General features: G+C 44.0%; 1 protein-coding gene across 1 annotated transcript in view; it reads right to left on the reverse strand.

The window, feature by feature from the left end:
• The window catches only part of LOC124594457 (fibrillin-1-like), a 200,812-nt gene that overhangs the window by 96,776 nt on the left and 88,080 nt on the right, over positions 1–15,956 (reverse strand). Inside the window, exon 9 of the mRNA XM_047132836.1 lies at positions 12,992–13,315. Coding sequence (XP_046988792.1) covers positions 12,992–13,315 — 324 coding nt within the window. The remainder of the gene's footprint in view (positions 1–12,991; positions 13,316–15,956) is intronic.

A 15,956-nucleotide genomic window follows, 5' to 3' on the forward strand; every position in this document is an offset into this window, starting at 1 on the left:
CTGTGTTTCTCCACGTAATACGGAATAATTTAAATCAGTTTTTGATAACTAAAATCACAACGATGACCTCTTTGTTTCCATCGTTACTTCCCAGGTAAGAAGGGAAAAAATACACGTTTTTCCTTTTACTTAAGTGTTTCGTATGATTATGAGGAATAGCGAATGATATTCAATAATTGAACGCTCTTGCTATGGTTCAAGAAAACAGGTGTGGAGCCAACTAAGTGAAGTGTCATCCGCATTGTCTTATTCTCTCCGAGCCAGATGGAAGACTGGCCATGATGAACAAAAACTAGCTGTCGATAAAAGTACTTCCCTGTCGTCACTTCCTCGTATGATATTTCTTGAATTCTTGGAAGGCCACAATTTGACCCTTTTGAACTCCCTCATTTGTCTGTATGAAGCACGAGTGCTGTCCTGTGGCGTGGTTGCCTGCTTGCTTCACACTTTCGCACCAGACAGAGCCTTCCCATTAAAAGGGTAGGCACAGATGGTGCTCTGGTAGCTGTCCCACTCAGCTATCTGTTGGCGGACGAGGTTGAAACATTATCAGAACATCTACTATCAATCAGGTGCCATATGCCGTTATCGGATCAAAATCAACATCGTCTTTCTGTGTGTACTAATTTTTTCCCGGCAGTGTATATCAACTAACAAACGCTAGTTGTATGATGGCCGAGCCCAGTTCAAATTATCCTCACTTTCTCAATCATACAAGACTGTTGAGGGTACAAGCACTATCCAAACGCTCTTATATGTTTAAAATAAAGTAAAATAAATCTCCTGTGCCCTCACAACAGGAACTATCATTTTAAGCAAAAAATCTCCCAAAGGGCATAGGTCCTGATCCGGATTGCTTCCAACTAGAAACACTTAATGTTCATTGTCATTTATTTTACGTATTATTCAGTACTCATCTTTGACCAGAGGGTGTGCCATACAATCGGATGTCCTGCGCCGACGGAATGGGAACGGCGTTCGTCACAGGAGTCTCCTCTGGGGCATGCCGGGCGTGCTTAAAGTGCAGATAAGTACCGGACCGGTCAGAGCCGGGGCGGCTGTACAGAGCAAGCTGCCCGACGTTTGGCGTGGTGGCAATCTTTGTGTGGACAGCGGCCAGCAGGCTGGGATTCCTGCCACTGTGGGAAACGGCCGTTACACCGCTGTCAACCTGCGTTCTCTAGCAGCTTGTCGGGGTTAAGGGTAAGTACATACCGTAACTTTCCTTGGTGTCAGTTAGCTTCGTTAGGTCGGACGTTGCAGCCTTTATGTAAGAACATTTTGTGTGCGAATTGTTCCTCCAAACTCTTCATGGGTGTTAACCAATGCATTACAGACTATCGTAGATTCTGTTTCCCAGAAACGAACAAGCAGGATTTGAAATTATCAAGCTTTGGTATCTTGCAGCTCAGCCTCTCTTAAAGTGTATTTATAGTTTCCCTAATTACTTATAGGGTTTTAAGAATTGTTGTCCTATAAATCTTGTGGTTCATAAAAAATCTTTCTTAGAGCCCGCTGCATCGCTCACTTGGATTGCATGATCTCACACCGATTTGTTTTTCTTTAATCGAATTGTTCGCAGATTGCAGTACCTTCTAACTTTTCATGCTAATTAAGGTCGTAGGAGCATGGTCATTTCCGAATGTACTCCTGACCAAAACGCGATTCTGGTAGCTGGGGTCCAAGGTTTTGTTAGTTACGTCTTTTGCATTCTTGTAGTGATATTTCCGTAGAAACTTTATCGCCTAACAGATATTGCTTTATATCTAACGGAGAAGTGAAATATCAATTTTCTTAGAATTAGCTTCAACATTTTTTTTAATATAACGAAATATTTTCTTAACAATTTTCATCCACTGTTTCATCCCCTTAGTGGTTGAGATTCAAAAAAGAGACAAACACGTATTTTTTTTATTTTGATTCCTAATAGAGAAGCCAAATACAAATTTTATAATGTAATAATTTCATAAAACTTTTCATTCCCTGTTTCACTCCATTTAAGGGTCGAATTTCCAAAATAATTAAAATAGTATTTTTTAGTTTCCAAATGAGAACTCAAATAGTAATTTTCACATATTCTTTAAAAATGCTTTAGTAGTTTTTTAATAATGATTTATTTTCTAAAAATTTTCACCTTCTATTTTACCTCCTTATTGGCTGAATTTCCCAAACTGCTGAAAGACTTTTTTTTAATTTCTGACTGAGAGACCAAATATAAGTTCGCAGTTCTACCTTCAAAGTTCCCTTAATAGTGACATGTTTTTACAAAGCCTTTCATCCATTTTTCGCCTCCTTAGGAGTACAATTTCAAACAGTCCCATCTTAAATGATGCCTACACTATAAGATCCATAACCTTTTCACATTTCAAGTTTCTATCCTTAGCGGTTTGGATTGAGCTATGATGTGTCATTGAATGGCCAGTCCTATTTCACCGCCTTAGTGTGCGAATTTCCAAAAACAGTGAAAAACGCGTTTTTTCATATTTAAAGGAAGTCAAATACCAATTTTCATAGATTTAGCATTAAAAATGCTTTCGTAACGAAATAATTTCATAAACATTTCACCCACATATTCCCTTTCTTAGCGGCTGAATTTCAAAAAAAAAAAGCTTAAAAAACAAAATAAAATAAAATAAAAAGAAACGCGTATTGGCATCACGTTCTCTTCACCGATGAGTGTCGCGTATGCCTTCAACTAGACAATCATCGGAGACGTGTTTGGAGGGAATTCGGCCAGGCTGGACGTCTTAGACACACTGTCCAGCGAGTTCAGCAAGGTACAAGTTCCCTGGTGATTTGGTGTGGCATTATGTGGGGCTCACGTACGTCGCTGGTAGTCATGGAAGGTGCCGTAACGGCTGTACGGTACGTGAATGCCATCCTCCGACCGATAGTGAAACCATATCGGCAATATATTGGCGAAGCATTCGTCTTCATGGACGACAATTCGCACCCTCATCGCGCAGATCTTGTGAATGACTTCCACCAGGATGACGACATCGCATGTTCTCCAGACATGAACCCTATCGAACATGCCTGGGTTAGATTGAAGAGGTCTGTTTATGGACGACGTGACCCACCAAATACTCCGAGGGATCTATGCGGAATCGCCGTTGAGGAGTGGGACAATATGGACCAACAGAGCCTTGATGAGCCTGCGGGTCGTATGTCACGACGAATACAGGCATGCATCAATGCAAGAGGACGTGCTACTGGGTATTAGAGGTACCAGTGTGTACAGCAATCTGAACCACCACCTCTGAAGATCTCGTTGTATGGTGGTACAACATGCAAAGTATGGATTTCATGAGCTATAGAAAGGGCAGAAATGATGTTTGTGTTTATCTCTATTCCAATTTTCTGTACAGGTTCCGGAACTCTTGGGACCGAGGTGATGCAAAACTTTTTTTGATGTGTATATAAACACATTCCGTAATGCAGACGTTTCTTGTGCTTCGTAGCTAACTCTGGACGGAATATTTAATCCGTTAACTTGTAAAACTGAGCGAACATATTCTTCTCCCTTTCTGCCTGTGGGGAGCTGTCACCCATACTTGGTGGAGCGACAACCGATGCTATAGGGTTCAAGTGTTGTTAGCTCTGCGAAGCGAGTGTGCGTATCCATTTTATTTTTTACTGGTTGACATGCACTATATATCCTGGTTTAGTACATTTGTTAAGGAACTTGTTTCTTATTAAATTTGAAGTGTTTATTTTGTTGTTTGAGCGCCTGCGCGTTCGTTATTTGATTGCTGTCTCTAAAACCATTTTTTAAATGAACTCATAGTGTGCCTCCTATTTCCTGCCCGAGAGCATATGCGCTATTTAAAATTGTTTGGGTTTTCAATTAATTTCAAATATGTGTTCAATTTGCCTTTTTACCTTGTTGATTATTCAGAAGTGAGTATTCTGTTTCCTGTTTGAGCTCATGTACTGTAGCTAATTTCCTTGTGGCTTTTGCCTTTAATTTCCCGGTTATATCCAGTTTGCCTTCTAAATGTGATTGTAAATTAGTTTAAAGTGTATATTCCGCTTGCCGTTTTGACACTTACGCGTTCATTAAAATTCTTTGGCGTTGATTAAATTCCTACCTTTCCTTCCCCCCCCCCCCCCCCCCCTCCACCTTCAATTTACATGTAATGCACCACAGCTGCAGATTCCACGTGGTGTCTGTTCTTTTGGACATGACCGAAAGAACAGATATCAAGCATTTGTATAACTGATTCGCCTAGATGGGCAATGGATTCACCTTCTTCAGTGCGGATCCACAAGTACGTCCGACCTCCTGCGGTAATCTCAGAGTGGCGAGAATGGAGGACATGGACAGGAACTGTTATAGGTGGCGCTTGGCGGGAGTGTGGGTCGTCCGTGAGTTGTGCCGAGACAGTCCACGCAGCTGCGATAACGTTGTGTCTAGTAAGCAGGAAATCACGGGTTCGAATCCAGGTGCGGCACACTCATTCACTCGTCGCCACTGATTCCGTGTAATGTCCCGATGCAACTCACATCGGTAATCCCTTCCCTCTCATTTCGTTTCTCCCTCCCCCCATCCACCCCCCCAATTTACATAAAATGTATCACAGCTGCGGATTCCGTATGATGTCCGTTCTTTTGGACATGTCCGAAAGAACAGACATCAGGCATTCACATAAATGTATGTTTAGAGAGATATAGTGTCTTGAGTTCCTTGATCAGCTTGGTTTGTGAAGCACCCCGATTAACTGGTGGCTTCGGGTCTTAAACTCAATGCCTTGGATTTGAGCTGATATTATTCATTTTACAGTGTCAATCTTATGTTTCATCATTGAAGTCTGTGGTTGCAATAAATTGTATTTGACACTATTTTGTTCGACAAATAGTGTTAAACTCCTGTTTGCCCAGTCCCTTCCATCCCAAGGGCAATAAATGGATGCCCGCGTCTACGCATTTACAACAGTTAATAAACATTGCAACATGCGTATTATAAAGTATCAATTGAAAAATACGTATCTTCAACACATTTAAATTTAAAAATTATCAGTCACTGTACAGGTGTTGCAGAGTTCACAATAAAATTTCGAAAATCCCAACGTCACCTTCATTGCATTTGTGCATTCTTGGGGGAACTTGTTTTGTTACTTGTCTGAGTAGCTCTGCAAGTTCCAGACTGAGGCCAGCAGCGTCCATGATGCAACCAAGCAGCTTAGCTCGCTTATTCGCCTTTGGTTTGTACGCCTCGGCCTTGATCCAACCCCATACACAACGAAAATTCCAGTTGCATAACGTCTGGCGATCCTGGTGGCCAGTTAATTGTAATGGGTAGAAATCACAAAGCGTGTTCCACACGTTTGAATTTCGTTCCATTACTGTTCCTCATAAATGTGTTCGGTCTCGGAAACCATTCGGAACAGAGCATTTTGTTTTTTTTTTTTTTTTTTGGTCATCAGTCTACTGACTGGTTTGATGCTGCCCGCCACGAATTCCTTTCCTGTTCTAACCTCTTCATCTCAGAGTAGCACTTGCAACCTACGTCCTCAATTATTTGCTTCACATATTCCAATCTCTGTCTTCCTCTACAGTTTTTGCCCTCTACAGCTCCCTCTAGAACCATGGAAGTCATTCCCTCATGTCTTAGCAGATGTCCTATCATCCTGTCCCCTCTCCTTATCAGTGATTTCCACACATTCCTTTCCTCTCCTATTCTGCGTAGAACCCCCTCATTCCTAACCTTATCAGTCCACTTAATTTTCAACATTCGTCTATAGCACCACATCTCAAATGCTTCGATTCTCTTCTGTTCCCGTTTTCCCAAAGCCCATGTTTCACTACCATACAATGCTGTACTCCAGACGTACATCCTCAGAAATTTCTTCCTCAAATTAAGGCCGGTATTTGATATTAGTAGACTTCTCTTGGCCAGAAATGCCTTTTTCGCCATAGCGAGTCTGCTTTTGATGTCCTCCTTGCTCCGTCCGTCATTGGTTATTTTACTGCCTAGGTAGCAGAATTCCTTAACTTCATTGACTTCGTGACCATCAACCCTGATGTTAAGTTTCTCGCTGTTCTCATTTCTACTACTTCTCATTACCTTCGTCTTTCTCCGATTTACTCTCAAACCATACTGTGTACTCATTAGACTGTTCATTCCGTTCAGCAGATCATTTAATTCTTCTTCACTTTCACTCAAGATAGCAATGTCATCAGCGAATCGTATCATTGATATCCTTTCACCTTGTATTTTAATTCCACTCCTGAACCTTTCTTTTATTTCCATCATTGCTTCCTCGATGTACAGATTGAAGAGTAGGGGCGAAATGCTACAGCCTTGTCTTACACGAGCACTTCGTTCTTGATCGTTAACTCTTATTATTCCCTCTTGGTTGTTGTACATATTGTATATGACCCGTCTCTCCCTATAGCTTACCCCTACTTTTTTCAGAATCTCGAACAGATTGCACCATTTTATACTGTCGAACGCTTTTTCCAGGTCGACAAATCCTATGAAAGTGTCTTTATTTTTCTTTAGCCTTGCTTCCATTATTAGCCGTAACGTCAGAATTGCCTCTCTCGTCCCTTTACTTTTCCTAAAGCCAAACTGATGGTCACCTAGCGCATTCTCAATTTTCTTTTCCATTCTTCTGTATATTATTCTTGTAAGCAGCTTCGATGCATGAGCTGTTAATCTGATTGTGCGATAATTCTCGCACTTGTCAGCTCTTGCCGTCTTCGGAATTGTGTGGATGATGCTTTTCCGAAAGTCAGATGGTATATCGCCAGACTCATATGTTCTACACACCAACGTGAATAGTCGTTTTGTTGCCACTTCCCCCAATGATTTTAGAAATTCTGATGGAATGTTATCTATCCCTTCTGCCTTATTTGACCGGAAGTCCTCCAAAGATCTTTTAAATTCCGATTCTAATACTGGATCCCCTATCTCTTCTAAATCGACTCCTGTTTCTTCTTCTATCACATCAGACAAATCTTCACCCTCATAGAGGCTTTCAATGTATTCTTTCCACCTATCTGCTCTCTCCTCTGCATTTAACAATGGAATTCCCGTTGCACTCTTAATGTTACCACCGTTGCTTTTAATGTCACCAAAGGTTGTTTTGACTTTCCTGTATGCTGAGTCTGTCCTTCCGACAATCATATCTTTTTCGATGTCTTCACATTTTTCCTGCAGCCATTTCGTCTTAGCTTCCCTGCACTTCCTATTTATTTCATTCCTCAGCGACTTGTATTTCTGTATTCCTGATTTTCCCGGAACATGTTTGTACTTCCTCCTTTCATCAATCAACTGAAGTATTTCTTCTGTTACCCGTGGTTTCTTCGCAGCTACCATCTTTGTGCCTAAGTTTTCCTTCCCAACTTCTGTGATTGCCCTTTTTAGAGATGTCCATTCCTCTTCAACTGTACTGCCTACTGCGCTATTCCTTATTGCTGTATCTATAGCGTTAGAGAACTTCAAACGTATCTCGTCATTCCTTAGTACTTCCGTATCCCACTTCTTTGCGTATTGATTCTTCCTGACTAATGTCTTTAACTTCAGCCTACTCTTCATCACTACTATATTGTGATCTGAGTCTATATCTGCTCCTGGGTACGTCTCACAATCCAGTATCTGATTTCGGAATCTCTGTCTGACCATGATGTAATCTAATTGAAATCTTCCCGTATCTCCCGGCCTTTTCCAAGTATACCTCCTCCTCTTGTGATTCTTGAACAGGGTATTCGCTATTACTGGCTGAAACTTGTTACAGAACTCAATTAGTCTTTCTCCTCTTTCATTACTTGTCCCAAGCCCACATTCTCCTGTAACATTTTCTTCTACTTCTTCCCCTACAACTGCATTCCAGTCGCCCATGACTATTAGATTTTCGTCCCCCTTTACATACTGCATTACCCTTTCAATATCCTCATACACTTTCTCTATCTGTTCATCTTCAGCTTGCGACGTCGGCATGTATACCTGAACTATCGTTGTCGGTGTTGGTCTGCTGCCGATTCTGATTAGAACAACCCGGTCACTGAACTGTTCACAGTAACACACCCTCTGCCCTACCTTCCTATTCATAACGAATCCTACACCTGTTATACCATTTTCTGCTGCTGTAGATATTACCCGATACTCATCTGACCAGAAATCCTTGTCTTCCTTCCACTTCACTTCACTGACCCCTACTGTATCTAGATTGAGCCTTTGCATTTCCCTTTTCAGATTTTCTAGTTTCCCTACCACGTTCAAGCCTCTGACATTCCACGCTCCGACTCGTACAACGTTATTGTTTCGTAGCTTATTCAATCTTTTTCTCATGGTAACCTCCCCCTTGGCAGTCCCCTCCCGGAGATCCGAATGGGGGACTATTCCGGAATCTTTTGCCAATGGAGAGATCATCATGACACTTCTTCAATTACAGGCCACATGTCCTGTGGATACACGTTACGTGTCTTTAATGCAGTGCCCTTTAGGGGCAATTTCCCACCCTTAGGACAAGAGAGTGCCCTGAACCTCTATCCGCCCCTCCGCCCTCTTTCACAAGACCGTTGGCAGAATGAGGCTGACTTCTTATGCCGGAAGTCTTCGGCCGACAATGCTGATTATTTATCAAAATTTAGGCAGTGGCGGGGATCGAAACCGGGACAGAAGACTTTTGATTATGAATCAAAGACGCTACCCCTAGACCACGGGTACAGAGCACATGCCCATACAAAGATTTTTGCTTCAAATGAGCGTTCCTGTCATATCCCTGAATATCGACCATTCTTCCTGCGTCACCTTGTATACCGCAGGCCACCGTGCAGACAGTGTGAAGGACACACCGTAATATTATTATGGATTTTCTTTCCTATTCCATTCTCTTAATGAAAGAGGAAAAATGGCTTTAAGTGCCATAATATCTCTTACCTTATTATTATAATCACTTCGAGATGTAAACTATGAAATACATTAAAAGAATTCGCATTCGGGAATATGAAGAACCGTCAGCTGTATAAGGGAATGACAACAGTGAAAATTTGTGCCGGACCGGGACTCCAACCCGGATTTCTGGCTTTACGCAGATACTCATATTATTAGCTTTTGCTATCTGTTAACGGCTGTAGGAGCAAACCCAGACTTCCATACGTCATAGTTCCCGCGTCACAAATTGTACTCGTACATACGTTATGTACACTACTGGCCATTAAAATTGCTACACCAAGAAGAAATGCAGATGATAAATGGGTATTCATTGGAGAACTGACATGTGATTACATTTTCACGCAATTTGGGTCAATAGATCCTGAGAAATCAGTACCCAGAACAACCACCTCTGGCCGTAATAACGGCCTTGATACGCCTGGGCATGGAGTCAAACAGAGCTTCGATGGCGCGTTCAGGTACAGCTGCCCATGCAGCTTCAACACGAAACCACAGTTCATCAAGAGTAGTGACTGGCGTATTGCGACGAGCCAGTTGCTCGGCCACCATTGACCAGACGTTTTCAATTGGTGAGAGATCTGGAGAATGTGCTGGCCAGGGCAGCAGTCGAACATTTTCTGTATCCAGAAAGGCCTGTACAGGACCTGCAACATGCGGTCGTGCATTATCCTGCTGAAATGTAGGATTTCGCAGGGATAGAATGAACGGTAGAGCCACGGGTCGTAACACATCTGAAATGTAACGTCCACTGTTCAAAGTTCCGTAAATGCGAAGAACAGGTGATGGAGACGTGTAACAAATGGCACCCCATACCATTACGCCGGGTGATACGCCAGTATGGTGATGACGAATAAACACTTCCAATGTGCGTTCACCACGATGTCGTCAAACACGGATGCGACCGTCATGATACTGTAAACAGAACCTGGATTCATATGAAAGATGACGTTTTGCCATTCGTGCACCCAGGTTCGTCGTTGAGTACACCATCGCAGGCGCTCCTGTCTGTGATGCAGCGTCAATGGTAACCGCAGCCATGGTCTTCGTGTTGATAGTCCATGCTGCTGCAAACGTCGTCGAACAGTTGGTGCAGATGGTTGTTGTCTTGCAAACGTCCCCATCTGTTGACTCAGGGATCGAGACCTAGCTGCACGATCCGTTGCAGCCATGAGGATAAGATGGCTGTCATCTCGACTCGATACGAGGCCGTTGGGATCCAGCACGGCGTTCCGTATTACCCTCCTGAACCCACCGATTCCATATTCTGCTAACAGTCATTGAATCTCGACCAACGTGAGCAGCAATGTCAAGATACGATAAACCGCAATCGCGATAGGCCACAATCCGACCTTTATCAAAGTCGGAAATGTGATGGTACGCATTTCTCCTCCTTACACGAGGCATCACAACAACATTTCACCAGGCAACGTTGGTCAACTGCTGTTTGTGTCTGAGAAATCGATTGGAAACTTTCCTCATGTCAGCACGTTGTAGGTGTAGCCACAGTCGCCAACCTTGTGTGAATGCTGTGAAAAGCTTATCATTTGCATATCACAGCATCTTCTTCCTGTCGTTTAAATTTCGCGTCTGTAGCACGTTATCTTCGTGGTGCAGAGTTTTAATGGCCAGTAGTGTAATTCCTGTACGCAAGGGGACATTTTTATTGATAATCGCTGCCTGGTAATGGTGAATAAACAGGATATTTCAAAGCTTCTGTTGCTAAGAAGAACGATGCAATGTCCTTTCGGGCATGGATGCATGTCAGAAGGAACTTTGCTTCGGTCTTCTTACCAACGTAGGAACTGCAATATCGTCTACATACTCTGCGCCAAATGGTTGCACAGTCTTTTTGGAATGCATGTTATTTAAATTTACCAAGTAGGATTTTTCAAAAATCTCGTCGTCTATCTTACAAGGACACACACTTAAATGCCCAGAGTATCTCTGTTCTTGTGCCGTACGAGATAAACCGACCTGTTGCGTACGTAACAGCAAATTTTCTCATTCGTTCGTGTCTGTGGTAACAGTTACTTGATAACAACTGCAAAGCCTGGAAATATGTCCTACGAGTAGATTTCCTCGCACTAGCGTCTTGTACTTTTTTTTTACTTTTGGAGTTGTGTTTATTTTTCCCAGAATCTTTTTAATAAATATTTTGCTGCTATTCGGCTTCCCCAAAGCTGGTTGTACCTGATCGTCCTTTTCCGTACCGTCAGAAATGCGACTGTTATCAGACATAGAAAAGGTCTCAGCTGTAAGCGAGGGAAGTGTACAGGTACAAGGAGAATGGTACGAGAGACGCTAAGTAAGTAATTCAGCGAACTTTTTTCCCGGGAAATTTCGCGGAATTTGTTGTGGGACATCGTGGATTATTCCCGCTTCAGGCCCTATAGTTTCATGAAGTTCGAATAGGTAACGGCGGTGTGCGTACCTTGCAAAACGACGTCTGTAACGGAGGTGCGTTCCACGCAGGGAGCTGACCTCGTGTTTCTTTTGGCAAGAAAACCCAGAGCATCACAAATATTCATAGGAGCTTGTGAGAGGTCTACGGAGACCAAAATAAAACAAACTTAAAAGCACGGTGAGCCGTTGGCAGAGGCGTGTGTCATCAGCGCAAAAGGTCCCGCAAACCTGTCCGATCTTCCGCGTGCCGGCTGGCCGCACACGGATAATAACTGTCGTGTGACTAGGGCTTCCCGTCGGGTAGACCGTTCGCCGGGTGAAAGTCTTTCGATAAGACGCCACTTCGGCGACTTCTGCGTCGATGGGGGTGAAATGATGATGATTTTCACACCACAACACCCAGTCCCTGAGCGGAGAAAATCTCCGACCCATCCGGGAATCGAACCCGGGCCCTTAGGATTCACATTCTGTCGCGCTAGCCACTCGGCTACCGGGGGCGGACCGCATACAGATGTGCCTCCCGTAATGATGGAAAGTGCGGACACTTTCATACGAGGTGATCGACGGTTCACAGTCAAACACCTCGCTGCACAACTGGACGTGTCTGTTGATAGTGATGACACTCTCGTCCAACAGTTGGTGCACTCAATAGCGTATGCCTTCTGGGTAACTCGCAGTCTGACCAACACCGTACGGAGCAACGAAGGACCATCTGTGAGGAGATACTTGAGCGTTACGAGTTTGATCGTCACCATTTTTGTCACAGGTGAAGAAACATGGGTTCATCACTTCGAACGGGAAACAAAACGGCAATCCATGAAGTGGCGCCACACCACCTCCCGTATGAAGAAAGAGTTCAAAGCCGCTGGCCGGAGTGGCCGAGCGGTTCTAGGCGCTTCAGTCTGGAACCACGCGACCGCTACGGTCGCAGGTTGGAATCCTGCCCCGGGCATGGATGTGTGTGATGTCCTTAGCTTGGTTAGGTTGAAGTAGTTATAAGTTCTAGGGGACTGATGACCTCAGCTGTTAAGTCCCATAGTGCTCAGAACCATTTGAACCATTTTTTGACGTTAAAGGCCGCACCCTCAGCCGGCAAAGTTATGGTGGTTTTCTGGATCTCTGAAGGGGTTATTCTGATTTCCTCCCTCATAGTGCGACGATCAACTCTGAAGTATATTGTGCTATCTTTCGGGTATGTAAAGAAACGACGCAAGCGTGCTCATCGCCAGAAAAATGCAAATGGACTTGTCTTTCTCCATGACAATACAAGGCGTCACCGAAGTCTGCGCTGTCGATATGAGCTCACAGAACTTCACTGAACTGTTCATCCTCATCCATCTTTCAACCTGGGTATCGCACGTTCCTACTTGCATCTGTTTGGCCCAATGAAGGACGCAACCCGCAGAAAGAGGTATATGGATGTTGGAGAGGTTATTGATGCGGCAAGGCGGCTCCGAAGTCGACCTGTAGAGTGCTATTATGGGGGTCTTCGCGTTGAAAGAAGATTATGGTGGAAAATAGGGTTTTGTAGCCAAAAGAGTGAGGAATAGTATGGTGTACGGGAATCCTGAACAAAAGGAATCCGCTTTGAGAAAAAGAGTGGTGCATTTTACTGAAAAAAGGCTAAATCCTCTAGGAACGAGACTAGGGGACAGCCTACTACAGAGGAAGAGAAGAGCAACTGACCTCGACGCAGGTCTTGTGGTCGTCCTCGAGCAGGCGGTAGCCCGGCGGACAGTAGCACTGCACCCCGAGGTCGGTGTCGGCGCAGAGGTGCGAGCAGCCGCCGTTGTGGTGCAGGCAGCCCGTGGGGAGGCACGCGTGACCGTCGTGCGTCAGCTGCAGGCCTGCGGGGCAGCGGCACGCGTAGCCGCCCGGCCGGTTCACGCACTCGTGGGAGCAGCGCTGCCTGCCCACGCCGCCCGGCGCGCACTCGTCCACGTCCGTGCACTGCCGCACCTCGCCGTCCCACCGGTAGCCGTCGCTGCACTCGCAGTGCACCAGCTGGCCCTGCGCGATCCACATGAAAGGGACATGTACCGGGTGATCAAAAAGTCAGTAAGAATTTGAAAATTTAAACCACGGAATAATGAAGATAGAGAGGTAAAAATTGACACACATGCTTGGAATGACATGGAGTTTTATTAGAACCGAAAGAAAAACAAAGTTCACAAAACGTCCGACAGATGGCGCTGGACAGCAAAACGTCAGTAACTGCTACCGTCACGGGTGAGAGGTACGCCGATATGTTACAGAATCGCATCATCTCCAGCCTGGCTGATAAACACCTGCTGGAACGTACGATGTTTATGCAGGATGGCGCTGCACCCCATATTGTCAGACGCGTGAAAGATCTCTTGGGCGCCTCGTTTGGTGATGATCGTGTGCTCAGACGCCACTTCCGTCATGCTTGGCCTCCCAGGTCCCCAGACCTCAGTCCGTACGATTATTGGCTTTGGGGTTACCTGAAGTCGCAAGCGTATCTTGATCGACCGACATCTCTAGCCATGCTGAAAGACAACATCCGACGCCAATGCCTCACCATAACTACGGACATGATTTACAGTGCTGTTCACAGCATTATTCCTCGACTACAGCTATTGTTGAGGAATGATGGTGGACACATTGGGTATTTCCTGTAAAGAACGTCATCTTTGCTTTGTCTTACTTTGTTATGCTATTTATTGCTATTCTGATCAGATGAAGCGCCATCTATCGGACATTTTTTGAATTTTTGTATTTTTTTGGTTCTAATAAAGCCCCATGTCATTCCAAGCATGTCTGTCAATTTGTACCTCTCTATCTACATTATTCTGTGATTTATTCAGTTTTCAAATTTATACTGACTTTTTGATCACCCGGTATATTATCGGCCCTGTTGGTAAGTTTGTTCCCCTGGGGATTTTCGGTTCCACAGTTGGTAACAAATGTTTAACTGATCGTGCATGCTGACCTGAGCCCATTGTTTTGTTGAGAAAGTTTTTTGTGTCGGGAACGTGTAGCTTGTGTGTAAGAGGGAATTTAATTTTTGATGCTGAGGTGAGTTAGTGTAGCAGTCAAATTAACAACCTACGTTTGCCAGAGTGTTGAATATTAGTGTTCAAATACTGGAATATATTTCAGTCGTGTGTAGTCGCTGTAGCCAATAGTTCCGCCTATGTTGCTGTGGATTTTCGTCATTTCGTCCCCGTGCATTTTCTGTTTTCTTCCCAGAGACGAAATTTCGAACTTGTACTAGTTTCATTTGCTATTTTTGTTGGTTGTTTTTGGGGGGAAGGAGACCAGACAGCGAGGTCATCGGTCTCATCGGATTAGGGAAGGAAGTCTGCCGTGCCCTTTGAAAGGAACCATCCCGGCATTTGCCTGGAGCGATTTAGGGAAATCACGGAAAACCTAAATCAGGATGGCCGGACGCGGGATTGAACCGTCGTCCTTCCGAATGCGAGTCCAGTGTGCTAACCACTGCGCCACCTCGCTCGGTTGCTATTTTTAAATATTACTTTATTTGTTTGGTATGGGAAACAGCAAGGGAAGAAAAATGGATTCGAAGTGCTTAGACTGTGATTGCGAAACATGCTCTTCGTCTACACAGACATACAAATTCATGCTGTTGTTGTTGTGGTCTTCAGTCCTGAGACTGGTTTGATGCATCTCTCCATGCTACTCTATCCTGTGCAAGCTTTTTCATCTCCCAGTACCTACTGCAACCTACATCCTTCTGAATCTGCTTAGTGTATTCATCTCTTGGTCTCCCTCTACGATTTTTACCCTCCACGCTGCCCTCCAATACTAAATTGGTGATCCCTTGATGCCTCAGAACATGTCCTACCAACCGATCCCTTCTTCTGGTCAAGTTGTGCCACAAACTTCTCTTCTCCCCAATCCTATTCAATACTTCCTCATTAGTTACGTGATCTACCCATCTAATCTTCAGCATTCTTCTGTAGCACCACATTTCGAAAGCTTCTATTCTCTTCTTGTCCAAACTATTTATCGTCCATGTTTCACTTCCATACATGGCTACACTCCATACAAATACTTTCAGAAACGACTTCCTGACACTTAAATCTATATTCGATGTTAACAAATTTCTCTTCTTCAGAAACGATTTCCTTACCATTGCCAGTCTACATTTTATATCCTCTCTACTTCGACCATCATCAGTTATTTTACTCCCTAAATAGCAAAACTCCTTTACTACTTTAAGTGCCTCATTTCCTAATCTAATTCCCTCAGCATCACCCGACTTAATTAGACTACATTCCATTATCCTTGTTTTGCTTTTGTTGATGTTCATCTCATATCCTCCTTTCAAGACACTGTCCATTCCATTCAACTGCTCTTCCAAGTCCTTTGCTGTCTCTGACAGAATTACAATGTCATCGGCGAACCTCAAAGTTTTTATTTCTTCTCCATGAATTTTAATACCTACTCCGAATTTTTCTTTTGTTTCCTTTACTGCTTGCTCAATATACAGATTGAACAACATCGGGGAGAGGCTACAACCCTGTCTTACTCCCTTCCCAACCACTGCTTCCCTTTCATGTCCCTCGACTCTTATAACTGCCATCTGGTTTCTGTACAAATTGTAAATAGCCTTTCGCTCCCTGTATTTTACCCCTGCCACCTTTAGAATTTGAAAGAGAGTATT

Source organism: Schistocerca americana, chromosome 1, assembly GCF_021461395.2.
Source record: "Schistocerca americana isolate TAMUIC-IGC-003095 chromosome 1, iqSchAmer2.1, whole genome shotgun sequence".
NCBI classification, from domain to species: Eukaryota; Metazoa; Arthropoda; class Insecta; order Orthoptera; family Acrididae; genus Schistocerca; species Schistocerca americana.